General features: G+C 40.0%; 1 protein-coding gene across 1 annotated transcript in view; it reads right to left on the bottom strand.

Annotated features, from left to right (window-relative positions):
• Positions 1 to 1,379: 1,379 nt before the first annotated feature.
• Positions 1,380 to 27,999, bottom strand: part of LOC124596268 (arylsulfatase G-like) — a 114,915-nt gene continuing 88,295 nt past the window's right edge. The window contains exons 7-10 of the mRNA XM_047135342.1: positions 23,858 to 24,030; positions 19,797 to 19,946; positions 9,778 to 9,868; positions 1,380 to 1,726 (exon numbers count right to left, since the gene is read on the bottom strand). Coding sequence (XP_046991298.1) covers positions 1,449 to 1,726; positions 9,778 to 9,868; positions 19,797 to 19,946; positions 23,858 to 24,030 — 692 coding nt within the window. The 3' untranslated portion in view covers positions 1,380 to 1,448. The remainder of the gene's footprint in view (positions 1,727 to 9,777; positions 9,869 to 19,796; positions 19,947 to 23,857; positions 24,031 to 27,999) is intronic.

The raw sequence follows: 27,999 nt of genomic DNA, 5'->3' as shown, positions 1-27,999 counted from the left end.
TTTAAAGGAATGAGTCTGGAAAGTTTAAATTCTATGCATAAATAGCCTCTTAAAGTTTTGGGGTTACAAATATCCAAGAAGGGAACACTTTTATTCTACCCAGAGTTCCTCCAGAATACATTAGTTGATGAATAAGTACATACTTAGAAAAAGTAGTACAGGAAGTAAGAACAAAGCAGTAGAGTATTCATGAGTAATGTACACCTGTAATTTACGATTGTAAGAGGAGTAGCAAACAGAGTTAATTCCAACATGGATTGGAAGGCTCATGTATTATAATTGTGGCAAAATATGCACAGTTATTAGTAGAAAGAGAGGCATTGTTAAAAAAATAAAGAATTATCTTGTGTAACTGTACATAATGAATATGTATAAAATATCGCATTTGAGCTAAGGGGAGTAAATTCTAGAGACACTCGGCTTTCCACCATCTCAACACCTGATATTTTAAGTGTGAGGTTGAGAGAGTGGAGATGTGTCTACCTCACCACCAGTTTCTGTGTTTGCGTGTGTGTGTGTGTAGGATGGACATGTACTGGGAGAACAAGACAATAGTGACGGCCGATTTGCGTGGACAAGTGTTTGCAGTGCGCGCCTGAGAAGTTGTATGTCCAGTACAAGGAGCAAGCACACTCTATTCTTTGATCGTGTAATGGCTGTATTGTTGTGAACAAATGAATTATATATTGAACTAAAGACTTTTACATTTGACTTTTGGTTGTTGGACTTGCAAGAAGCAAGAATTGGTTTTATAGTGATTATTAAACCAAACACATTATAATTGTATCTGTTAGTTTCTAAAGGTCCAAGATGGGGTTGATTTGTGAGAGTTGAATGCTTGTGTGAATCTTGTGAAGTCGTTTTATTGTGGAGATGAAAATATAACAGAGTTGAACAAAATTATGCTGAGAGTACAGAATAATTTCAAGAGTAGAAAAGAAGTCTATTTTGAAATTGCCTTAACCAGCTAGAGTCTTTGGAGAAGAAGAGTTTGTGAAGATCAATGCAGCCGTCTGACCCAAGAAGAAGATCAGCTGCACACAATATGTGAGTCGACTGTGAGAGACTTGTGAGTCTTGCACCCCAGTACCGCACTGTCTCTACTGTCATCCGAAGACTGTTAGAACTCATGACTCCCTAGATTAATGCTAATTAGTTCTCCTTGTTTGTGTGTGTGAGTTTAAAAGGAGAACTAAAATGTTCAAGTTCTTGTTTCTGTGCCTACCCGTCACTCAGTGTATCCCTAATATGGTGAGTGGTTAAGTTTCTTTACCCCACTGTTTGATTTCGACAAACAGTTCTCTAATACTGTAACAATTTATTAATTCATTGAGTTCACTAATAAAAAGGAGAAACAGATGTTTCTAGAAATATTTTTAAGAATACTGTTCTTTATTGCGAGATTTATTTCAGTACAAAAAGCATCACAAATTAATGTAGCTGAAATATTAGTCCCAAGGACAGCGGCAAATGGAGTTCTCTATATTACAACATGGCCGGACACTGGGATCAGTGGTGTAATTTACAGTACTGGTGTTATCCTGTTGCAGACTGATCTCTAATGAAGTCAGTGCCTCTTCAGCTGCCTGCACTGTTAACAGCCATTCTGTAGAGTTGACACTCAATGGAGTGCCTTCTTCAGGGTCATTTTTAATGTTGAACACCAGTGGGGATGAAAAGTGAGACATTGTGGGACCAGTATTGTAATCACAGTCTTGAGAGCCACCTGTAAATTGAAAATTAAGAGCAATTGAGAGCATTTTAATTTGAAATGTGGTAACATATGATTGATGATAAAATAATGTAGTGACAAGCTGAATGACTGCACGCAGTCAGAAATGAATGGCTTTTATTAGAAAGTGGAAAGGTGATATGGAAAGGGATACAACAATGCCTCAAAACATGAGCTGCATAGACTGTATAAAATTGAAAAATATATATCAATTATTGGCCTTTATTAAACTGAACCAAAACCAAATAACATTCAAAAATTTCAATCTTAATCAAACAATGCAATTTTTCAGGGCTGGTGATCATTTAATTGCCGTCAGTTTTAAGGAGTTATCATGAGGAAATTAAGACCAAAGTACCACATAATTCCCATAAAACATTGTTTCTTATGTTCAAAGAGCATAAGTTCCATAAGATACTAGCAAGGAGAATTTTATCAGCATGTTGTGCCCTTAGCGTGCTTTCATCAGTGCCTTGTAGTTACACAGAGCTATTGTTACTGTGCAGACTCATTCCTTAGTTATTGTATCATTTTGGTGGGCTCCAACACACAACATATGGCAACAATATTCAAACTACAGAAAAGGATCATACTTATAGTAATGATAATAATAATAATAATAATTAACAACAATAACTGGACTCCTTTTTCATATCTGTTTAAAGAGCTGGGCATTTTGGCTCTGAGCACTATGGGACTCAACATCTTAGGTCATAAGTCCCCTAGAACTTAGAACTACTTAAACTTAACCAACCTAAGGACATCACACACACCCATGCCCGAGGCAGGATTCGAACCTGCGACCGTAGCAGTCCCGCGGTTCCGGACTGCAGCGCCAGAACCGCACGGCTACCGCGGCCGGCGCTGGGCATTTTAACTTCACTACTGAGCACATCTACCACTTCATCATGTACATACAAAACAGGAAGAAACTTCAGTAATTGTGAAACTAAAAGCTCTCTTCATGATCATGGAACAAGAATCAACTTAATTTATACGTGCAGTACTGAGAAAAATTAAATGAATAACTAAAATAGTATTTTCTATCAGAGCATCAAACTTCACAAGGAAATGAAAAAAAGGGAGATAAATAGAACCATACTGGTCAATAAGGTAGTAAAAGTGCATAATAATTTTATAGTATTAGACATCACCCTAGTTTGTACATTTACAACACTGATATTATGCCATAAGTATAATTAATACACACAATCAGCAGTATGTAAATATTTACCAGCTAATACACTGCACTGTATAGAAATAGTAATATCAGCTATTGAGTTCAGAAATCCTTCAGTGAGTATAAACATTTTTTTATTAACAACTGTTTAAACTTGCCCTTGAAAAGATTTCCATGGAGTTGCTTTATGTAATGCATTTTACTGGAAAATATGATGCCCAAGATCTGTGATAGAAAGAGCTACTCTCTTTTCATCTCCCAGAACTCAACATCTCTATCTTGGAAGGATGCTGACTCAGTTGCATAGAAGGACAAATAGGAACACACAAAGAGCATAATGGTTATGCAGGAGTATGATTATGGCCCTGATGTCAGCCAAAAGAATGTGAGTGTAGTGTGTGCAACGAATTCAATGTGTGCAGTGACTTGTGATGAGACGTAAATAAATAATGTGACATTAATTGTGGAATTAACAAGACCCTTGAAAAATTTCTCACCTGTCTGTGTGTTACCTTTTAATTACATTTTATTGTATTTTCAAGTTAACATATGAAATTTGGCTGGCAAGCTTATGGAATAGACTCTTCAGTATTTAAGTCTATTATGCTGACTGAGCTGAAGAAAATAGTTCCTGACCTATGTATACTACCAGTAATAACTTATGGCTGTGTGCCATGGACATTAAATTAATTCATTTCTACAAAACTTACAGTAATGCAAAGAGGATGAAAATACTAATTTCGGACTCTGCAAAGAAAGGCAGAAAGAAAGCAGTAGATATCAGACAATACAGCTAAGGTCATTGATTAGTGTAAAGAGTAAATGCCTTGAAAGGGAAGTGGGCTGTGCATGCTTTATATAATACATTTTACTGGAAAATATGATGCCCAAGATCTGTGATGGAAAATGCTACTCTCTTTTCATCTGGTCAAAAGATATACTATATTGGAGCCCAATTTACCAAAAAAGGCTGAGAGGAATACGATTGGACAGATGTGACAAAGACTTTAGAAAGACAACTGTATTCAGCTGTAAATTTGAACCACAAAATAGGCATAAATGGAAGAATGTGCTGGGATTGTATGTTGTGTGCTGACTCAGAGGTCCCACTACATCACCAAGTGACTGACTGGGCTGTTGCTGCTGCTAATGATATTTAAGCTAACATGTCCAATATCATTGTAAAATGATCTATGAATGAATAAGCAGCTAGCTAACCAAGGAATAAAAAGATAGACAAAAAAGGAGAGATATGTGGATTTGGACCATGGTTGATGAGAAAGGGGAGGGAGGAACAGAAGTGACACTGAATCCTGAAAAATCAGGACTACTGTAACTTGAGACAAAGGTGTATGAATATGATGAACTGTGACTACAACAATACAACATAGCAAAATTGTAATAACTCAGTAAGGGTGAAAGATAAGTAAGGAAAAAGAAACTGAAAAAATTCTGATATAAAGAAGTTGACAAATGAAATACATTAAAATATGTAAAAGAAAGGAAAGATAACCACAGGTGTATGTATTAGGGGGTTGTGTGGTTGTGTGTGTAAATATGTGTAGTTTTACTAGAGAAAGAGCAAGAGCTTGAAACCTAGTGGACATACTGCTTTCTGTTGTGTGCTTCTATGCATTACACATCAGTAAGCTGTAGGTGAGTGGTTGCCTTTCCTTTATTTGAAATATTATTCCATCCTGGAATTTCAATTGAATTAACTAAAATAAATTAACACACCAGTCAAGTTATTGTGTCTTGGCTGTAAGCTGCCCTTTTACAGTTGTGGCATGTAAGTAAATAAGGAGTCAAGTGCCAGAAAATGAAAATTTGAGTTATTGGTGAAAATCCACTGCAAACGCCAAGGCCAATAACACACATTCCGATACAAGCACCAGAACAGTGGGAACCAGTGTTTACAGCCATCACAAATGCGTAACACCTAAATTAATGTTCAAATAATGAGTCACATACCAAATCGCTGTTCTCTGTTAGTGTCTTAGCACAAACTTGTATGAATTGCTGACAATTGAAGTAGCTCTGTAGTTTGTTTGCAACAGTAGGGCATTGCTAAAGGAATTATTACAGATACATAATACACAATATTTCAAAATAAGAGAGGAAAACTGCACCACAGTGGAGGAAAAGAGATGAAGGTAGTGCTCAAAGAGAATGTTCAAGTATATTAATGCATTTAATTTATTATTGAAATGAATTCCATGTCAACAAAAATCATTGTTCTGATTATGAGGCTTTAATTAACTACTTGAATGCAATCATTTACTTTCTTGCAAAGACCTAGGAATGTTATTTTAAAATTTTTATTATAGATACTATTTCACTCTTTCAGTTTTCCTGTAAATGTTGCTTTAAATGCACACAGCTTTCATATGACCAGTGACTTAAGTTGTTTGATGATTTCTACTCACTAGAAGATACGGTGAAGCAAAGTACCCGTGCAATGTCTCACATATATGTTTGCAAAGTGAAGAGGCGAAGATCAAAACTAAATAGTGACAATAATGAAACTGCTCAGCTGTCTGATGCTGAATAACCAGTAATACCAAAGAAGAAAGAAGTAACTGTGTGATACACATTGCCTGATAGTGAGGAAGATAAAACATGATTATGTAAAGGAACATTTTGTGAGGTTCTCAGATTAACAAAAAGAGGAGATCAGACATTAACGCAATTGAAGCAGAATGGTGAGATTGTCTATTAAGAAATGAGAGGAAACATACAGAAGAAGATGAAAAGCTGGTTATTGTTCACATTTATGCCAAACCAAGCCAAGGCAAGAAAGCTACTAATTGAGAGAAAAATCAGCTGACAAACAATAATTAAGTGAAGACCTGACTGTTTTTTGATCATTCAAGTAATTTCAAAAGCAACATGAAGACACTAAACTCATATATTGCTACAGCCATTAAAGACAGATTGTCCAAATTAAAATTTCATAATTTGTCAATTGTTACATGTTATACGTCATCTTCTTAAAGCCAAACTGAGGGGTGATCCCAGTAATAAAGACAATAAGCTGCAACTAGAACTCTAACCCCAGAAAGTAAACAAAACTATGGGTTCCATGAAAGCTCACACAAGCACAAATCAAATGCCTAGGTCAGAAGTATGTATAGCTACAATGGATTTATAGAAATTGATTTCTCTTCCTTCATTAAGGCATAGTGAAATGTACTATTTATGACAACTCTCAAATTATAACTTCTGCATTCATGTTGGTGAAAATTAGACAGTCAGATGATTCTCTGGCATGATGCTATACGTGGCAAAGGGTGGGTATGAAATTGCTTTACACTGATCTTGCTTCTAAAAAAGAAACTGATAGTGTGGAGTGACAACTGCTGTGGACAAAACAAAAATAAGATTCTGACTTTTTCTAGGGTTTACCTAACAGCAAAGGGTTACTTTATGGAAATAGAACACAAGTTTTTGGTTAAAGAGTACTCTTTTATGTCTTGCATTCATAATTTTCCTCACATTGAGAAGGAGAACAGGCTAACTGAGTGTGAAATTCCAAAAAAATTAGTTTGCCTCATCATTGAAGGTATGCACACAATGCCATTCATAGTGGCTGACATGCAAGAAACAGAGTTTCACAGCTTTAAGTCAGCACAAGAAAATTCTGTGGACAAAGCCAACAATATTTTAAAAAAAATAATTTCAGGTCTCCCACAAAAATTTCAGAAGCCTCATAAATAGAAAGGATGAAGTTCTTGTGTCCATACAGAAAAATGAAAGGATAAGTGGCATTTCAGCAGACTTGTTGGGCATATCAGAAAAACACATGGGTATTGCTGGAACTGAGCAGTTTTATCATGAAGAAAGAATCTTAAACAAAAGCTTAGTCACAGTGTTTAGAGAGAAAAATACTTGAGAAAGTGGGATATGATTGAATACTGTCTCATTTAACTGAGTAGAACTTTGTAACTGTCTCTCAGTTTTGATTTTGTAAGAAAGCAACACAAGATACCATCAGTGAAGTCCTAACAAAGTTAATCAAGAAAAATTAGCTGGTAAGTTTTTAATGATGTTGTCAAAGCCTTTGATTGTGTGGCTACATAATTGTACTTTACAGACTAAAGTGTTATGGCAGTAATGGTATTCCTCTTGTGTGGATGGAATCCTACCTTCATAACAGAATGCAGAGTATCTCATTGACAGACCGTTTCAGAGGCCTGAAACTAGTCTCACAATAGGAGAAAATAATATGTGGAACATTACAAGAGTCAGTAATGGGCCCACTCTTGTTCTTAGCCTACATAAATGATCTTCCAATAACTTTAAATGGGAGTTCAAAAGCTTTCACTTTTGCTAATTGATATAAACATACTACTAATGGTTTTATTGCTGGTAGTAAAAATCAGCTTCAGCTGAACTGTGATTTCCACAGCCACAATACAACACACAAAAATAACTTTTGCCTACCTTGCACCTTGCTTATAGTTCAGAATGGAGTTATGTAATTTGGTGGGATATATTCAACAAGCTGCTGTCTAACGTAAAGTAAGAAATTGGGATTACTACCAATTCAAAAGAGAATTAAAACATGCTTCATTAGTCACTCTATCTACAAATGATGTTAATATCTAGATTCTGGGACTGAAAAAGTAACAGTGTTCATTGTAAAGCTGCATGGCAAGCAATAGTGTACTATAAATAGAACTCAGTATTTAGAAATCTAGGCAAACATTTCCTTTGAAAACACCATTGTAATCAGGTAAAATACTAAACTAACAAGGGCAAACAAACTAACTGGATTAAATTTAAAAAAATGTACATAAATTTCACTAAGCAGTTTAGTTAATTTTTAACCCAGTATACAGATTAAGTTTCTACAATTTCCTTGACTTTTGTTTACATATAACACAACTCTTTCCACATCCCTACAGCTTCTCCTTCTTCAAGGGATCTGCAGAACAAGACAATGAATGAATTAGTTCTTCTAGCATCAATGGGTGCCAGTAGAGGGGAGGACCGTGCTAGGGACACTTACCTTTGAACTGTTTATAATTAGCTCTAAAATGCAAAACATTGTTCTTCAGATCACACCTCAGTTGTCCTCATAAGGAAGAATAGTTTCTATTTCAGCTGTCCCACAATAGAAAATACTCACCTCTGTGTGACAGGCAGGCATACCAACTGTTGAGATATACAGGCAGAGGGAATTATGTCATATTAATTAACGATAGAAACAAAAATATTTCTACCAGATTGTATATCTGATATTTAGATGTGTCTTAAAATGGGCACCAAACACTAATTTTAAGACTTGTTTTTAATAGAAGAATTTTATTGAAAGTAAAACAATATTACTTCCTCAAGCCATTTTCCGTTACAGACAGAAATACGGTATGTTCCTGCGGTGAAACTTACAGTACTTTAAATTTTATACACTCCTGGAAATGGAAAAAAGAACACATTGACACCGGTGTGTCAGACCCACCATACTTGCTCCGGACACTGCGAGAGGGCTGTACAAGCAATGATCACACGCACGGCACAGCGGACACACCAGGAACCGCAGTGTTGGCCGTCGAATGGCGCTAGCTGCGCAGCATTTGTGCACCGCCGCCGTCAGTGTCAGCCAGTTTGCCGTGGCATATGGAGCTCCATCGCAGTCTTTAACACTGGTAGCATGCCGCGACAGCGTGGACGTGAACCGTATGTGCAGTTGACGGACTTTGAGCTAGGGCGTATAGTGGGCATGCGGGAGGCCGGGTGGACGTACCACCGAATTGCTCAACACGTGGGGCGTGAGGTCTCCACAGTACATCGATGTTGTCGCCAGTGGTCGGCGGAAGGTGCACGTGCCCGTCGACCTGGGACCGGACCGCAGCGACGCACGGATGCACGCCAAGACCGTAGGATCCTACGCAGTGCCGTAGGGGACCGCACCGCCACTTCCCAGCAAATTAGGGACACTGTTGCTCCTGGGATATCGGCGAGGACCATTCGCAACCGTCTCCATGAAGCTGGGCTATGGTCCCGCACACCGTTAGGCCGTCTTCCGCTCACGCCCCAACATCGTGCAGCCCGCCTCCAGTGGTGTCGCGACAGGCGTGAATGGAGGGACGAATGGAGACATGTCGTCTTCAGCGATGAGAGTCGCTTCTGCCTTGGTGCCAATGATGGTCGTATGCGTGTTTGGCACCGTGCAGGTGAGCGCCACAATCAGGACTGCATACGACCGAGGCACACAGGGCCAACACCCGGCATCATGGTGTGGGGAGCGATCTCCTACACTGGCCGTACACCACTGGTGATCGTCGAGGGGACACTGAATAGTGCACTGTACATCCAAACCGTCATCGAACCCATCGTTCTACCACTCCTAAACCGGCAAGGGAACTTGCTGTTCCAACAGGACAATGCACGTCCGCATGTATCCCGTGCCACCCAACGTGCTCTAGAAGGTGTAAGTCAACTACCCTGGCCAGCAAGATCTCCGGATCTGTCCCCCATTGAGCATGTTTGGGGCTGGATGAAGCGTCATCTCACGCGGTCTGCACGTCCAGCAGGAACGCTGGTCCAACTGAGGCGCCAGGTGGAAATGGCATGGCAAGCCGTTCCACAGGACTACATCCAGCATCTCTACGATCGTCTCCATGGGAGAATAGCAGCCTGCATTGCTGCGAAAGGTGGATATACACTGTACTAGTGCCGACATTGTGCATGCTCTGTTGCCTGTGTCTATGTACCTGTGGTTCTGTCAGTGTGATCATGTGATGTATCTGACCCCAGGAATGTCTCAATAAAGTTTCCCCTTCCTGGGACAATGAATTCACGGTGTTCTTATTTCAATTTCCAGGAGTGTATATTTCCTTTTCCTAGGTGATACACAACTTACCAGTATAGTAGACTACTTTATAATCACCAATTCGTACTGCTCCAATTTCACCATCTGGTCCTCCTGATCCACTGTTGGGATGAAATAATACCTGAAAGAATAATAACTGATAAGCTTTAAGAAGAAAATATAGGAGGACAGCAACATCAAACTAATACTGCTCTTAACTTTTACTGTTGTGTCAAGTGCAGTTAATGCATATCAGACAAGAAGTTAAAATTAATTTATTTGATATTTTTTGCATCTTTCTCTGTTTAAAATCCAAGTACCATTTCTTTTATCCATAATTATAATGTTTCAACTTTCTAGTTACAATAAAATGATGCTGAGGTACACTGGGAGTAGTGACTCCCAAATAATCTTATATTCATGTGACTGTAGGTTATAGATATCTGTCTGGGAAGACCTTTGAGATTTGGTAAGAATACTGATCTGGCAGGTAGTTCCCCACTTTTGAGGTTAATCTACGTATTGTGGATATCCGTAGGCTCTATTTGTGAAAGATGAGCCTGTGTTGCACACTTCTCAACAAAAGCCACATCAGTGCCTAGAGTTTTGTGACCACTTCATGCAATACCTGTCTCTAGGCTATTCCTTGAATGTGGAGTGAGTAGTGGCATTTACAGTGTCCCAATGATAAAATCTAATAATGTGCTCCTGTGTGTTCTGCCAAGTTGTTTTTTCCAAGTTCTACATTATACAGGGTGATTCAGGAGGAATGTCACATAATTTTTGAGGTGATCCTACATGTGAAAATAAACCAAAAAAGTACTATGAACATGTGTCCAATTTTTGCTCATTAGGGAACTGGAACAGGTTGAAGACTACACACATCTATGAATAAATTTGAAGACAAGTGTGAATGTTACTTACCAAAATGCTGTTTACGCACTATAGTGGACAGAATAATGGTGGGAGAGATGACTGATCCATCCTACAAGAGGTGTTGGGGTTCTCCAACAGATGGCAGCACTGTGATGTCGCACTGAGGCAACAGCTGCAAGCGCGCCCAGTGTGCAGTCATGGGTTGGATTAGTCAGCAGTTGTGAGGCCCCGTACGTGTCTTGTTGCTGAACTGAGCAAGTCCATTGTTTCCATGAATATCAACATGCTGCATACATTCACTCATGCAAGATATGCACACATGTTGTCTGTGTTGTTGTTGTTGTTGTGGTCTTCAGTCCTGAGACTGGTTTGATGCAGCTCTCCATGCTACTCTATCATGTGCAAGCTTCTTCATCTTCCAGTACCTACTGCGACCTACATCCTTCTGAATCTGCTTAGTGTATTCATCTCTTGGTCTCCCTCTACGATTTTTACCCTCCACGCTGCCCTCCAATGCTAAATTTGTGATCCCTTGATGCCTCAAAACATGTCCTACCAACCGATCCCTTCTTCTAGTCAAGTTGTGCCACAAACTTCTCTTCTCCCTAATCCTATTCAGTACCTCCTCATTAGTTACGTGATCTATCCACCTTATCTTCAGCATTCTTCTGTAGCACCACATTTCGAAAGCTTCTATTCTCTTCTTGTTCAAACTAGTTATCGTCCATGTTTCATTTCCATACATGGCTACACTCCATACAAATACTTTCAGAAACGACTTCCTGACACTTAAATCTATACTCGATGTTAACAAATTTCTCTTCTTCAGAAACGATTTCCTTGCCATTGCCAGTCTACATTTTATATCCTCTCTACTTTGACCATCATCAGTTATTTTACTCCCTAAATAGCAAAACTCCTTTACTACTTTAAGTGTCTCATTTCCTAATCTAATTCCCTCAGCATCACCCGATTTAATTTGACTACATTCCATTATCCTCGTTTTGCTTTTGTTGATGTTCATCTTATATCCTCCTTTCAAGACACTGTCCATTCCGTTCAACTGCTCTTCCAAGTCCTTTGCTGACTCTGATAGAATTACAATGTCATCGGCAAACCTCAAAGTTTTTACTTCTTCTCCATGAATTTTAATACCTACTCCAAATTTTTCTTTTGTTTCCTTTACTGCTTGCTCAATATACAGATTGAATAACATCGGAGAGAGGCTACAACCCTGTCTCACTCCTTTCCCAACCATTGCTTCCCTTTCATGCCCCTCGACTCTTACAACTGCCATCTGGTTTCTGTACAAATTGTAAATAGCCTTCCGCTCCCTGTATTTTACCCCTGCCACCTTCAGAATTTGAATGGATACTGTAATGGCAGTGCTCATTTGGCTGTGTGCCTGTGACAGAATATCAGACGTTTCCCTGACAAATGTTATGTGAATCCGGAACACTACCCAGTGGACAAGTAACAACAAAATGTGAGGCTGTCCATCAACTGGGCAAAGGGAAGGCAGTACTGCGCTGGTAGAAAGGAGTCCCACCCCCAGTACATGGCATATTAGCTGTCACCTTCATATTCCACAAACATGAGTGTGGTGTACATTACATTCCAAGGACTAATACCCATTCCATGAGTAGCCCATGCAACATCTGCATCCAGGTGACTCAGTAAGCAGACAGCAGCCTTGTGAATGGTTGGCTGTAGGCCTACACAGAGGCATCATGCAATACACTTTATTTACAGGTGAAGCTACATTTACATGGAATAGTATCATGAACACTTATGATTCTCATGCTTGGGTGAAGGAGAACCCACATGATACTAAGTAAACAAGATTCCAAATTAGGTTCTCATTGAACATCTGGTGTGGTACGATTGATGACTTGGTGATACGGTCTGGTTCCTGCCAAATTGCATACCAGCCACACCATGCACATGTTTCCTGAAAGGAGATCTGCCTGCACTCTTGGAAGATATGACATTAGAGTAATGACAGCAAATGAACCTGTAACATGATGGACCACTGATTCACTGTACCAGACAAGTAACACATTTCCTCAACAGTGGACTGGCCTTAGCAGATCCATTAACTGCCCTGCCAGATCACCTGATCACCCCATTAGAAATGTGTTTATGGGCCTGCTTAAAGGGGGTTGTGTATGCTACGAAGGTGGGTAAATGCGAAGAACTTGTCACTCACATCACCCATGCTATTGCCTGCATTAAAGCCCACCAAGATGATATGTGATGGACAACACAACACACCCTCCATTGCATTGACAAGTGCTTTGAGGCGGGTGGAGAACTTTTTGAACACCTCCTGTAGGATGGATCAGTCATTTGTCTCGACATTATTCTGCCCACCACAGCGACTACACACCATTTTGGTAAGTAATATTTACATTTGTCTTCATTATCACTCATAGATGTGTGTAGTCTTCAATCTGTAATGATAAAAAATTGGACAGTTGTTCGTAAGACTTTTTCAGTTTATTTTCACATGTAGAATAACTTCACAAATTATGTGACATTTCTTCTGAATCACCATGTATTTTGACAACTGATCCAGCCATCTTCTTCAATTGTTGCCAGTTTTGCTGGTACATGTACGCACTATCTGAACTCCAAGCAGACAACTCATGGTCTGGTTACAGTCCAGGCATTGAGCACATATAATAGCAAAACTTGCAAATCTGAAGATGACAGGTGGATTGGTTATCAAAATATTTTGCAAAAAAATGGGATCAACAAGTGGGCAGAACATCCTGAAGCACATTACTGATCAGTCATATTGAGATAACCTCAGAGATAATACGATAAAATCTGCTTGTTGCTATATTCATGGGAACACTTACAGCTTAAGTAATGCCGTTGATGCTGATACTGTTATCTCTTTTCAGTGTACATTTCAGCAAGACATACATTTTTCATAAGCAATAATGAATCAAATATAACTACAGAGTGTTATTCAGGGGATTACTTGTGGTACATGATCTGTGTACTTGTCATGTTGTTGTTTGCCGATGTTGTGGCCTTCATTTTGAAGACTGGTTTGAGGTAATTTTCCAGAGTAGCCTATTTTTTTTTTTTTGAAGTATTTTCATATGTGCATAACTGCTGCACCTTCCATACACTGGAACCTTTTTACTTTAGTCTAACCTTGGTTACTGTCCATGATTTTTACCCCTCACGCTTCCATATATTACCAAATTAACTATTTCATGGTGCCTCAACACATATCCTATCACCCAAACCATTCTTTTATTCAAGTTGTGATATGGAGGTTTCTCCTCGATTCAGACCTTTTATTTCATTATCTGATCCACTCATCTAATCTTCAGCATTTTTCTGTAGCACCACATTTAAAAGCTTATTTTTCAGTTCTTGTCTGAACTGTTTTATCATCTTCATTTCATATGCAACAAAATACTTTCAGAAAAAATTTCCTGGATCCTACATATTTCTCTTTTTCATTATAGCTCGTGGTGGTCATTGACCACTAGAAGCGAGTGCCAATGCAATATGCTATGAACTAACCAAAATCTTTGACTTTTTTCGTGTCCATGGCTCAGCTGAATCTCTTGTTCGCCTTGTGCTGCACCTGGACATTTTGCATCATGGATGTTGACTGCCCATTAGTGGCATGGATTTCTTACACAACTTTGGGTTCTCACCAAACCTCGAAGCAGCAGCTTTCCTGCACCAAAATCATCATGATGCAGATGCTGCAGACACCCTCACAGCAATGCCTATTCCCACAGTCAGTGACATTCCAGCTTTTAGAGTCACTAGTGTTCCTACATCTGCCCCCACTGATGTTGCAGCCATGCAGAGTGGCCGTGTGGTTAGAGGCGCCATGTCATTAATTGAACGTCCCCTCCTGCCGGAGGTTCGAGTCCTCCCTCGGGCATGGGTGTGTGTCTTGTTATTAGCATAAGTTAGTTTAAGTAGTGTGGAAGTCTGGGACCCATGACCTCAGCAGATTGTCCCTTAGGAATTCACTCACATTTCAACTGATGTTACTCAGGGAATCCCATTGGTGGTAAGCCCAATTACTAATGGTATTTGTCACTGACTGAAGACCAGGGAAGGCCCCCTAATACACCACAAGGCTTAATGCCTTAACGTCACTAAATTAAAGCATGCAAAAATCACGGTACAAGAACTGATAGACTCTGGTATTGTCCATCTGCCCAACAGTAATTGGTCCACACCGATCCACTTAGTTCCCAAGTAGGATGGTTCATTTCATCTGTGTGGCAACTACAAACAACTGAATGTCTAATCAATCTTAGATAACTATCCCAATACCGCACATACAGGTTTTCGCCCAACAGTTCTATAGTGCGCAGGTTTTCAGTGGGATAGATTGTTGGAAACCATACCACCAGATCCCAATGCATCGGCATGATGTCCCCAAGACTACAATAATCACCCTTTCAGACTCTATGAGTACTGTTACATGCCATACAATGTTTTATTGATTCCATACGATTGTTGCTCTCACACTGTTATGCATACATAGAGAATATTCTTATTTTGTCAACTACATTCAAGGAGCATGAACAACATCTATCAAGAGTCCTTAACATACTTGCTGTGAATGGGGTCATGACCAACAATGATAAATCACAGTTGTCAGCAGCTAGTGTGATATTCCTAGGTTATAATGTCTCTGTGAAAGGGATCCATCCCACTTTGGAACAAGTCACTTTTATTCGTGACCTTCCTCTGCCTGAGACTTACTGTGATGTATGCCTTTTCCTAGGCATGATAAATGTTTTTCAACAACACATGCCACACACTGTGTCCCTGTAATCACCGTAGACTGTTGCACTTACAGGACAGAATGCTTCCGGACTTCGCAATGTTCCATGGTGTGATGATGCAATGCATGTTCAACGTATTAAACTGTTTGCACCAAAGCTGTCACTCTCACACACCTGGTCTCTGATGCTCCAATATCGATCACAGTGGATACGAGTGACATAGCCATTGGCACTAAACTTCTTTAGCAGGTTGAGGGTTCTGCACAACCAATTTGTTTCTTTTCACATAAGTTATCTGCCTCCCAGCACAAATGGTCCACTTTTGACCAAGAACTTTTTGCCATTTATGAAGCAATTTGACATTTCTGCAAGGACAGCAAGGGTAAGTCAATGATCATATATACAGACCACAAGCTGCTGGCCAATGCAGTGTGTAAACTCACACACGACCTACTTCCCTGATGCTTCTGACACATGGAACTAATATGTCAATTCACCACCAATGTCCATTAAATGAATGTAAAGGACAATGGTATCACTGCCTACATGTCACAAGTTAGTGTGATCTCATTCTCTTAGGAATTCGATGAACTATCAGTCCAACAGCAAATAGATGATGACATACAGCGGTTACTAGACAGTGAGTCTACCTCACCCTCAACTGAGCCTCACCAAATTTTGGATTCTTTTCTATTGGTCCTCTGCGACACTTCCACAGGTGCAGCCTGCCCCCTAGTTCTGCTGTTATCCATGACCTTGCGCATACTAGTATTTCGGCCGCCACGTGCCTAATAATGAAGTGTTTCGTATGGGCAGGGTTTAGGGCAAACTGCAAAAGCTGGACCTGTGCATGTGCACCTTGACAACACTCCACTGTTTGGCTCATCTGACATATCTAAAGGCAGTCTGTCATGTACTTCTTGACCTGCTTGGCTCATTCCCTCCATCAGAGGATTTTTGATACATCCTGTCTATCATCGACCACATTACTCAGTGGGTTTAGGTCATTCTGATCACAGATATAACAGTCTACTCTGCTGCATGGGCCTTTATCACCTCCAGGATCATGCAGTTCAGCCTACAGTCTTTGGTCACGATGGACCAGGAATGACAGTTTGCAGCTGTCCTTCTCTCCAAGCTGTGTGACCTGTGCCGTGTGAACAAATTTTGTCCTCTGCGACACTTCCACAGGTGCAGCCTGCCCCCTAGTTCTGCTGTTATCCATGATCTTGCGCATACTAGTATTTCGGCCGCCACGTGCCTAATAATGAAGTGTTTCGTATGGGCAGGGTTTAGGGCAAACTGCAAAAGCTGGACCTGTGCATGTGCACCTTGACAACACTCCACTGTTTGGCTCATCTGACATATCTAAAGGCAGTCTGTCATGTACTTCTTGACCTGCTTGGCTCATTCCCTCCATCAGAGGATTTTTGATACATCCTGTCTATCATCGACCACATTACTCAGTGGGTTTAGGTCATTCTGATCACAGATATAACAGTCTACTCTGCTGCATGGGCCTTTATCACCTCCAGGATCATGCAGTTCAGCCTACAGTCTTTGGTCACGATGGACCAGGAATGACAGTTTGCAGCTGTCCTTCTCTCCAAGCTGTGTGACCTGTGCCGTGTGAACAAATTTTGTCCTCTGCGACACTTCCACAGGTGCAGCCTGCCCCCTAGTTCTGCTGTTATCCATGATCTTGCGCATACTAGTATTTCGGCCGCCACGTGCCTAATAATGAAGTGTTTCGTATGGGCAGGGTTTAGGGCAAACTGCAAAAGCTGGACCTGTGCATGTGCACCTTGACAACACTCCACTGTTTGGCTCATCTGACATATCTAAAGGCAGTCTGTCATGTACTTCTTGACCTGCTTGGCTCATTCCCTCCATCAGAGGATTTTTGATACATCCTGTCTATCATCGACCACATTACTCAGTGGGTTTAGGTCATTCTGATCACAGATATAACAGTCTACTCTGCTGCATGGGCCTTTATCACCTCCAGGTTCATGCAGTTCAGCCTACAGTCTTTGGTCACGATGGACCAGGAATGACAGTTTGCAGCTGTCCTTCTCTCCAAGCTGTGTGACCTGTGCCGTGTGAACAAATTTTGTACAACAGCCTATCACCCGCAGAGCAATGGGTTGGTTGAGCACTGACACTGCACTTTAAAATCTGTGCTGATGTGATGACATATCTTGGTCAGAGGCTCTTCTCTGGGTCCTGCTTTTCGCCCGTACAGCCTACAAAGAGGGTTTAAAAGCCTCACTAGCTGACATTGTAAGGGAAACCTTTCATCCTTCTGGCACAATTTGTCAAGGACTCCAACCCTCCCACACAGCCCAAGCTTCTGACATTAGTAGAACGCATCTGACACTTTGTCACACATTTATGCCCCCTGCCACCAAGGGCGCACATGGTTCCTCATATCTCCATGAACAAAGACCTACATGTTTGCGACTGCATGATGTTCCATGATGACACAGTGTGACCTGCACTGCACCTGTCCTACTCGGACCCACATAAATTATTACACTGCTTGGTGCAGACCTTTGACATTCTGCTCAATGATAAAAGATAAACAGTATCTGTCTCACATCTCAAACCAGCTTGGTGGCTCAACAAAAACACAGATTTGGAGGACGACCCCCCCCCCCCCCACACCAAACCCACCCAATCTCTCTTCCATGTGACCCCTCACTCCGAGTTCTCCTAATGAGCTGAGCTCCCCTTCTGGCTCTGATAGTGTGTATGATGATGCATATGACACTAGTTGTCCTCCATCCAGCTCGGAGGTTGTTTGTGAAAGATTATGTTGCCTGTGAAAGATTGCCCTCAGCTTTCCCCCAACCTGGTAACTCCACTGACTGGCCAAAACCGTCCGACGACACCTGTGTTGCCATCTTCCACATAAACGTGTTATCCTTTCCCATTGAGAACCTCTCTCTGGAGTTACATGATGGCACACTGTTCATCCTGCACACCCCTCCATGCACGTTGGATGATTCGATGGCCCAGGTCATGCTTGTTTGCGCATTTGTGATCCCTCCAGACACAGAGGAGACTGTCATCACTGCCTCAATAGATGATGATGGCCACCTTTCTATTCACATGCCACTCAGTGTGACATGCCCCCGCATCGCTGAGTCGCCGATCCCAGTTTATCTGTTTGGCCATCCACTCTGCCCAACAATGTAGCAATGTGACTTCATCATTAATGCAATCTACACCCATAGGTCCTCTTTCCCAGCGGGGACATCTTTAGACATGATCACAGACCAAGCACCACATCAACCTACATCACCACCTCTCCCCACTCTGCTCTAGGGGGTGGGGATGGGGAACTCTATGGTGGTCACCAACCACCAGATATGAGTGTTAACACAATGTGCTGTCTTTGAATTAACCAAAATCTTTGACTTTTCAAACTCGCACCACCACTGCAGTTTGTTCCGTAGTCTTATTCTAGCATTTGGCATGTGGTGTTGTGTCATATACTGTGTTTGTGATAAATACTGAGTTTCATATAAAGTGATGTTCAGATTATTAATATGATGACTGTGTGACCTGCTACCCATAAGTTTTTCTTGCTATTGCCAATCTCAGTTTCATATCACATCTGCTTCTGTCAGCATCAGTTATTTCATTGACCAAATAATGATACTCATCTGCTACTTTAGGTGTCTCATTTCCTAATCAATTTCCTAAATTTCACATGATTTAAGCCAAATTCATTTCATTACCCTTGTTTTACTTTTGTCGATGTTCATCTTACATCATCTTGTCAAAACACTATCCAATCCCATAACATCATGAGCATTAGGAACATTGCTGAGTTAATAGAGATGTGGGAGCTATTTCTCAACTTCAGTTTCTTCAGTTTTCATAACAATATTCATACAAACTGAAGGTCTTATGTGCCATAGTCTGAAGAGCATAATGGCCAAAATCATTATGAGTGATTTGGAAAATAAAAAAAATTAAAAAAAAAAAAACACACACAATTTAACTTGTTACAAAATCTGTTGTTTGTGATAACCCTTTAGTGGTAATTAAGTCCACACATTTATCAACATAAAGATCAGTCTGCCAGAGACCTTTAAAACTACTAATAACATAGATTGTTAACCTCCACAAATTGATCGCCATGTAGACAAACATACATCTATCTGAAAAATGTGGAAATCACAAAATGTTAATGTGTCAGAATTTTATTTTTTATCCTAGTTTAGTATTTCATCCTGATAAGTGTATCTGTAGTTTCAAATAAATAAGGAAAGTAATTACAGTCTTCTCATACGAAGAGAAAGTTAAAAACTTTGTACAGATGAATAGACACAACTTGATTACTTGCACCACAAACACTTTGAAGTCTATAACATTACAGATGTGAAAACAGAAAATGAAGATTACCTCATGGCCCACACTGGACTGTCCTATTAGAATGTCTTGTATATTTATACCATCATAGAATCGATCTGACGGCAGAGAAATGTTGAGTATTGCAGCAATAGTTGGCATAATGTCAAGTGATGACACTAAAGCCTCAGATACACTCCCTGGCTGAAATTTTAATGATTTTATACATCATTTTTGTGTTTTAACTAAAAAGAGGTATAGAGCATATTAAAAATGTACTGTAGTAATATTGCTTTGTTCACACATGACACACGCTCGTGCACATGCGCGCATGCACGTGCACGCGCGCACATGCACACACATGTGCACACGCACACACACGTGCACACACACACACACACACACACACACACACACACACACACACACACACACACAGTACGTGATTTGTAATAAAAGAGTTTCCAGTATTATGATCTTCAAGGGAGGTGTTTTTGAAATTTAAATTACATTATTTTAATACTTTTCTGAGCATTTTAAAAGTGTGAACACAACAATTCTTTTACGTTACTTTAACCACAGCAAAAGCTATATCGCATCTCATCTCAGAATCCACATTTTTTCGTAAGATGTTCTGGTACAGTGTACTGGTGCATACTCTCACAAATCAAGTACTGTGTGTGTCTGTATGTTTATTAAACATCTTGAAGGTTCTGTTGTTATGATAACTTTTTTAATAGAAAGCTATGGCTAACACTCTTAAATATCTTGGATAAGCTGAAGAAAATTTAAAGAAACCCCAGAAAAAGTATAATTGAACAGTCTAACATGAATAAACTACTGTGTTCTCATATGCAGGTTCAGTATTTTACCAATGTGCCACTTCACTTAGTAGCCCTACTGAAATCCAAACAACAACTATAAGTGCCCCAAATTACATTTGATGCTCTGACTGACTCATTTCCATGCACTAGTTCCTATTATAATGTTTGTAAAATTTAACTTTGCGGAAGACATTACCATCTTAGTGGGTCACTCGAGACATCCTCATAGTGAAGAAATAGTGGTTCTGTTGCTACATTTTGGGGGGAAAAGTAACATACTTAATATATATATGATATTGATACAACCACAGTAATGATGAACTGATAAAAAATGAACTGGCACATGACCAAAACTTCTTCAAGGTACCAGTACAATGACTGACTTAAAAAATGGTTAATATTAAAATTCTATCAGTTAAGCAGAGGATAACTGTCACTTGTATCTAGTTACAGTTTGTAGTTGAAATATGAAATAATTTCTTGGGTTCTTTACTTTTGTATTGGACAAGAGCTGGTTCTTCAGCTACAAAGAGCATGAAGATGATATCATCAGAAGGAGAGATCTACACACTGGTATTTTGAGATGTGAAAGAAATTCTGTTAATTGACTGTCTTCAAAATGTAAGACAATAATTTGGGAGTATTATTCTAACTTTCTAAGGGATCTGGATGCAAGAAATTCAAGAAAAGAGACCTTGTTTACAGAAAAAAAATTATTTTTCTGAAATGTATGCACCAGCCCATGAAAGTGTCTTGACAATGGGAAAATTGAAGGATCTGTGTTGTTCAGTGTTAGACCATCAACCCTGTTTCTCCAGATTTGGCTACCTCAGACTTTCACAACTTCCCAAAACTCAATGTTTCTTTCCAACCAAGATGTGACTATAGCTGCAGATGAATATTTTGCAGCTCCATTGGAATACTACAAAGATGTAATAATGGCACTGGAGTGTCACTGGAGTTAGTGTTTTTTGAAAATATAAATTCTCATCACCACTATTAGGCTGTGAACCTTTCAGACCAAACATTATGTAAAGAAAATTTTTAGTTTTTCAATTACATGGAACCCAATGGCCAATATTCTTCAAAATGTAAGGCACAGATGGTTATCTTTCAGGGTGGCCAGCGCCTGCTATATTTCAGAGGTTCTAAGAGGAGCTCATTCAGTCCATATCATAATTTTCACATTAACTGGATAATGTTTTAATAACAAGTCTGAAGTAACTGCTGTTGCACCTACAATATTTATGTACCTCATTTACTGAAGTGCAGGCTTCAGAACGTAAATGCAAATTGTATAAACGTCAAAGGTTTCAGCCTTATGCTGATTATCTGAGTGAGGATTGCGTTATATCAAGTTGGCAAACTTTGGATTTAACTGATTAATTATATGAGCCTGTCACTTGGAAATATGTACAGTCTATCCATCAGGAATGAATCTAGGGCTGTAGGGTTAGTTTCTGGAAGGGATCATAGTTTCTTACTCTGCCTTCCTCCCTTTCCTTTTAACTGTCACTTCCAGTTTTAACAAACCACTGTTGACCAGGATTTAATAATAATAACAGTAATATACATGAAGTATGGTTAGAGTATGATAGTGGAGCCCACTCCCCACAATAAAAAAAAAGATGTAACAAAGAAAGAGTCATATGGCATTACTGGCTGAGAGACACCATGCAGTAGGTTCAGTTGCCTGATTCCTCTGCACACAATGGCACCTTTCATCGCTGCTACATAAAAATGTGTCTTGCATGTAATTATTGAGTGTGGGCAAGTTAATGGATGAGTGTATAGTGTGGGGTCAGGTTTGTGTTGTATGATGATGAAGACAGAAGGGAAAGAGTGAAACCTGGTGCCAGCACATAGCTTACTCTTTTTGAATATCACCAAGGGGCTGTCGGACTTAACATCCTGATCCATCTGATGGATCACTGTCAACAGTATCACATGCCCTCATTTCATTAGACTCTGCAGAATTTATTGTGCACCCTGCTCCAAAAAATCAACCATAATCACAACTTCTGCATCCCAGTACACTGTAGCCATAGGTACACACAGTTTTGCACTTTTCCTTCTCAAGTGAGTTTTTGTGATGGCATTTCATTGACTGCTTTTTTGATTGTAGTTAAAAAAAATGACCCATGTTTTTCCACCAGTCACATTTTTTGCAGAAACTCCTCTTCTTCCAAATGGAAGCACTGCAAGAGTCAGGAGGCAGTTCTTTATCTTGTCTTTTTATTCTGATACCCAAGTTGCATAAACCTTTGAGTATCCAAGTTGTTGGACAGTCATCATCACACAGCATTTACTGAGGGAGGTAATGCAACACACATGATTTGCAGTCACCTGGCAGTCACCATGAATGATGTCATTGACTCACTGAATGTTGTGTGGAGTCACTGCAGTCACTGGCCTGCTGCTCTGTATTTTGCCTGCCAATGATGTTTGCCCTTCAGCTTTGTTACAGTGATGAACTCATCATGTAAAAGGGCTTGTTTCCTCTGTTGCATCACTGTACACATTTTTCAGTCAATCACAAATGCAAATGGGCATTTCTTATGATGTGTTTAAGAATTCTATCGCAGAATGCTGTCTGATACAAACATCGATGTAGCCACTTTGCAAGCGACTGCAGTACTTTCGTCTATTGATGCACAAAGCTACTACTGCAATGGATTGGAGAAGAAGCCTTTTGGAATAGCACCAAATTCAAATTTTTCACTTAACAAACTTCATTTAAGGAGAAAAAAATAGGAGGCATTACATTTTGACTGACCCTCATATATATAGCAGGAATGACAACTTAAGTTAACATTACAGTTTATGCAGATATTTAAAACACTTCAGACTGTGAAGGCAACTATGAGTCACTGTTATTGGGTTAGACAGTAAAGTAAAATTCCGTTAGGAGGAAGTAGGAAGAAAAAAAAGCAGAAGTTTTAAGTGATCGGGCCTTTATATAACCAACAAATTTCTGGTGTCATAATTCTCCCCAGCTGGGAATGAAAAGCAAAGAAACTATTAATTATTGTCACACATTCTTATACAACCACGTTAAAAACAGTAGAAAAGAGACAGAATGAGTGAGATGAGGAAGAGGGAGGAGGGTGAGAAAGAACAGGAGTAACTGGAAGAGAAAGAGAAGAAGGAAATAAAGAAAAGTAAAAAGATGGGATGATAAATAAAGAATGTATAAAAACTAATTCTATCAAATCTGTGTGTGAAGCCAAAAAGTATGAATAAGAACTTTCTGATTATGTTTCTGAAGAAACTGGTTCCCTAATCTTTTACCTGTACGTGATCAGGCCATAACACCAAGCTGGGAACACGATGTCCACATTCCCAAACAGTGTTCTTCTGAGCACCCCCACCTCCTCCTCCCTGCACATCCCTCTGCCACTTCCCAGCAAATGGACCACAGGATCCTGCCAAATCACATTTCATTTCCCATGGGCCATTGTCACCTGTTTGCAAACAAGAAGATCAAATGTCAAACCATAGCCAACTACAATAAAGTTCGTCATAAACCTCCCTCACATTGTCTAGCTGCATTGAGAAATTAATTCTAGAGGATTATCAGAGTAAAAAATTTGAAAATAAAAGTCAGATATGAAATAAAGTTTGATTCTTGCAAACTAGAAAACATCAACAATCCAATCTTCAAATGGCTGTTCATGAGTAGGTACACATTTGTTGATGTTCACACAGCCACAGTCTCAAAATGCCAGATTTCATCAAAGTAACATTATGTGAAATGAAGACAGATAGAAAAATTATACTCATCTTAGTTGTTGGCAAAAAAAGAGAAATGATGAGTTGTCGTAATGTCATGAAGAATACACAGTTACAGATACAGATAAGAATAAAAACTATGGAAGACCACCTTCTGAACAGATTTTAGACACATCAGCAGTACTTTTTAAGAGAGAAATAGCCATATACCTGGAACCAATTCTGTGCAAGTACTTCAGAGATGTATGTGCTGAGTATAAATAGGAAAGAAATTCAACATATGCTGTAATGCGCAAACCAGGAAACACTATAGTGAGTGAAGTGATTGATGCTGGGATTTTTTTAGCCTTGTTTTAGCTTATATCCTGATAAATAAGTAGTGAATAGAATAAATATTTTGTAAATTACTGTCACATTGACATTATTAATTTTACTGCAAAATGTGTTTACAAATGTCATTATGTTTAAAAAGTGTACTGTTGGATATCAGGTTATTGTTATTGTTATTGTCATTGTTCTGAGAACTAATTTCATAGAATATTCTTGAAAATCAGTGGAACATGAGGTCCTTTTAATAGCATTTTCAAATTGTTTACTTCAGAAACAAATGTTGTAATATGTCAATTACCAAACCAAGATTTTATGAATATGATAGTGTAGCGTGTGCTACATATGTTGCACATAATGGTTACAGTCGTCAGTCAAGATTCGTGCCAACCAGATGTCATTTTAGTCTATTGTGCTGTGCAGCATGTGTATGGTGACAAGTGAACTACGGCTGTCAGGCAGCTTCCGCACCAGTTGCAAACAACACTGTGTTTTTTATATGTTCTTAAGAATTTTCTAGGTGTTGTTTATTCTTTGATGTGTGAATTTGTAAGTTCCATGCTTCTTGTTCTGTTCTTGCTTACTGTCACTCCTGACTGCAGTAATAATTAGTTACCTCTGTGTCATGAATATTTTCATGCTCAGGAACAATTTTGCTATTTCGTTACGCATTCCTGACCAGGTATTTGTTGGACTGTAATAATTTGCTTGTTTGTCCTAGATAATGAAACACTGTTATCTGCAAATAAGGAATTTCAATCCAGTGGAATCTCTAGCCTCAGAGTGAACATGGTACTCAGAATTTGGTCAGCCCAAGCTGAATATGACAAGTGAGTGACCCCAACATGATCTAAGCTGAAGTGGGCTAACCACCATTGGATTTTACTAGTTATGCAAGATAAGTGATGAGCCAATAGTGTCCAGACTAGCAGTCTATTTGCCTCCATTTTGGCCAAACAATCTGGTGCTGTGGTCTGTGCAGGTACAAGCAACCTTTTGCTGCAATAGAATAATGGCTGAGTTGACAAAACTTGCCCTTGTCATGAGTCAGCAACACCACCATTTTACTGCAGAACTCATACTAAAAGCTTAAAATCAGAATTTGTCAAGAGATTACAGCATCACAAGAAGATTGAAAATGACAAATGCTTATGCAAAAGGACTTAGGTGATTACAAGCCATCATGATACTTGCAAAGTTTACGGAGTGAGGTAGACACAGTTACCATTTCTGACAGTCCAGACAAGTTACTGTGCACCCTGTGGTGCAGCTGACCACCACAGGTCAAAGCACTCATGGCACAACCAAAGAGGTATCATTAGGTGCCATGGCAGAGATTGCAAATTGAATCCAATAGGCCATTGTATCTGCCCAGGTTCCTGCAGTGACAGTGCTGGGTGGTAGTATGGCAGTGGCAGCAATGGTCATGCACGCAGATTCTGACTCTTTGGTAGCAAAAATCAAATCATTATATAAGCAATTGGAAAGCTGCTGACACAAGTTGGTACTGGTAATGGTAGAGCGCATTACTGCAGGAGATCAAGGAGCCATTCTTTGACCAGTGTTGTATCATGTAGCACAGAACAACACATGCGCTGGTACCATCATAGGTTCAATGAGCAGGTGCAGAAATGTACAACACTGTGCTCATTTCCAAATGCCAGCAGCAGTAAGTTGTAGGTGCAGTCAACTGCCTCCTGAAGTCACAATGCCTGTTCATCAGTGACTGAAGATCCAGCCAGAAGTACCTGATAGGCACTGGTTCAGATTTTACTATATTAGTTTGAACTTCTGTGATGTGCTGCAGACTGTTGATAGCATTCTGTTTATCTGCCACTAATAATTCATGTATCTTGAGGTACAAAACATTGTGTATCAAATAGAATTTAGGATTATTCTGCTCATTCACCTGGGACTTCACCATCATGGACATCATCAGGGTTAATAAAGGAGCTCATAACTTGGCACATTACCACCTCTTGCGTCCACCCCCGGTAGCTGAGTGGTCAGCGTGACAGACTGTCAATCCTAAGGGCCCGGGTTCGATTCCCGGCTGGGTTGGAAATTTTCTCCACTCAGGGACTGGGTGTTGTGTTGTCCTAATCATCATCATTTCATCCCCATCGACGAGCAGGTCGCCGAAAGGCGTCAACTCGAAAGACCTGCATCAGGCGAACGGTCTACCCGACGGGAGGCCCTAGCCACACGACATTTCATTTACCACCTCTTGCAGCCAATGCTTGGCTGGACTGGACTGACTGCTGCAGAGTTTCATTACAGTGCAACTGTGCACAGTGCTACAATGATACAGACATGTGACAAGGAGTGTGCCTCTCTGCTAAGACAATTTCCTGCTTTGAACAGATTGCCAAGCATACCTAAACAAGTGTCACATAGCACACAACGCAGTGCATCCTACAGCCTGCCCATATCTTGCAGGCCTAGGCAGTTGGCAACTGATTACCTGGCCATTGTTAAAACTGAATTCAGCACAATACTTAGAGAAAGAATAATCTGACCACCAAGTAGCCCATGGTCATCTGCTGTACACCTTATTCTGAAGAAAGGAGTAGCCTGGCATCCATGTGGTGATTATAGTGTATTCAACTCTAGAACTGTACCTGATTGCTATCCTTTTCCCTTGTTGCCAGAGTACAGTTACACGATACAGGGAGCAAGAATATTCAGTGTTTAGCACTGCACCAAGACTTAAATGCAGATTCCTGTAGCAGAGGAAGACATCCCAAAAACGGCAATTATTACTCCATTTGAACTTTTTGAAAGCAAGTTCATGACTTTAGGTTTACAGAACACAGCTGAAACCTGGAAAAGATTTATTGATTCTGTCCTGCAAGGCTTGCCATTTTGCTGTGTGTGCCTTAACAATGTACTTGTGTTTTCAACCATCAAGGAGCAACTCCACCAGCACCTTTAGGAAGTATTCAAACGTTTGGAACAGTATGATGTGATGTTAAACATGGCCAGGAACATGTTTGGGCTACCCAGTGCCACATTCCTAGGCCCTTGGATATCATATGTAGGCTTCCTACCATTAACTGAGAAGGTCAAAGCCATCTTAGAAGGTCAAAGCCCTCTTGCAGATACCAAGGCCGACAACAAGTAAGGAATTATACCAGTTTCTAAGGATGTTGAGCTTTTACCACTGCCATCTACCGTATGCAGCAGAACTGTAGGAATCACTGAAATGTGGCACTCACCAGTTCAAAGGTCAGCGACAATATCCCACTGCAGTGGACCGAAGTGATGTTCTCCACTTTCGAGACTGCAAAGCAAAGTGTGGTAAACACATAGCTCCTCACACAACTCAAGCGTGACACACCCTTGGCTTTGATACGGGACATGGGCTGCCACTG

The sequence above is a fragment of the Schistocerca americana genome, chromosome 2, assembly GCF_021461395.2.
Source record: "Schistocerca americana isolate TAMUIC-IGC-003095 chromosome 2, iqSchAmer2.1, whole genome shotgun sequence".
NCBI classification, from domain to species: Eukaryota; Metazoa; Arthropoda; class Insecta; order Orthoptera; family Acrididae; genus Schistocerca; species Schistocerca americana.
The sequence above is the reverse complement of the archived record's forward strand: the minus strand, read 5'-3'. Positions and strand labels throughout refer to the sequence as shown.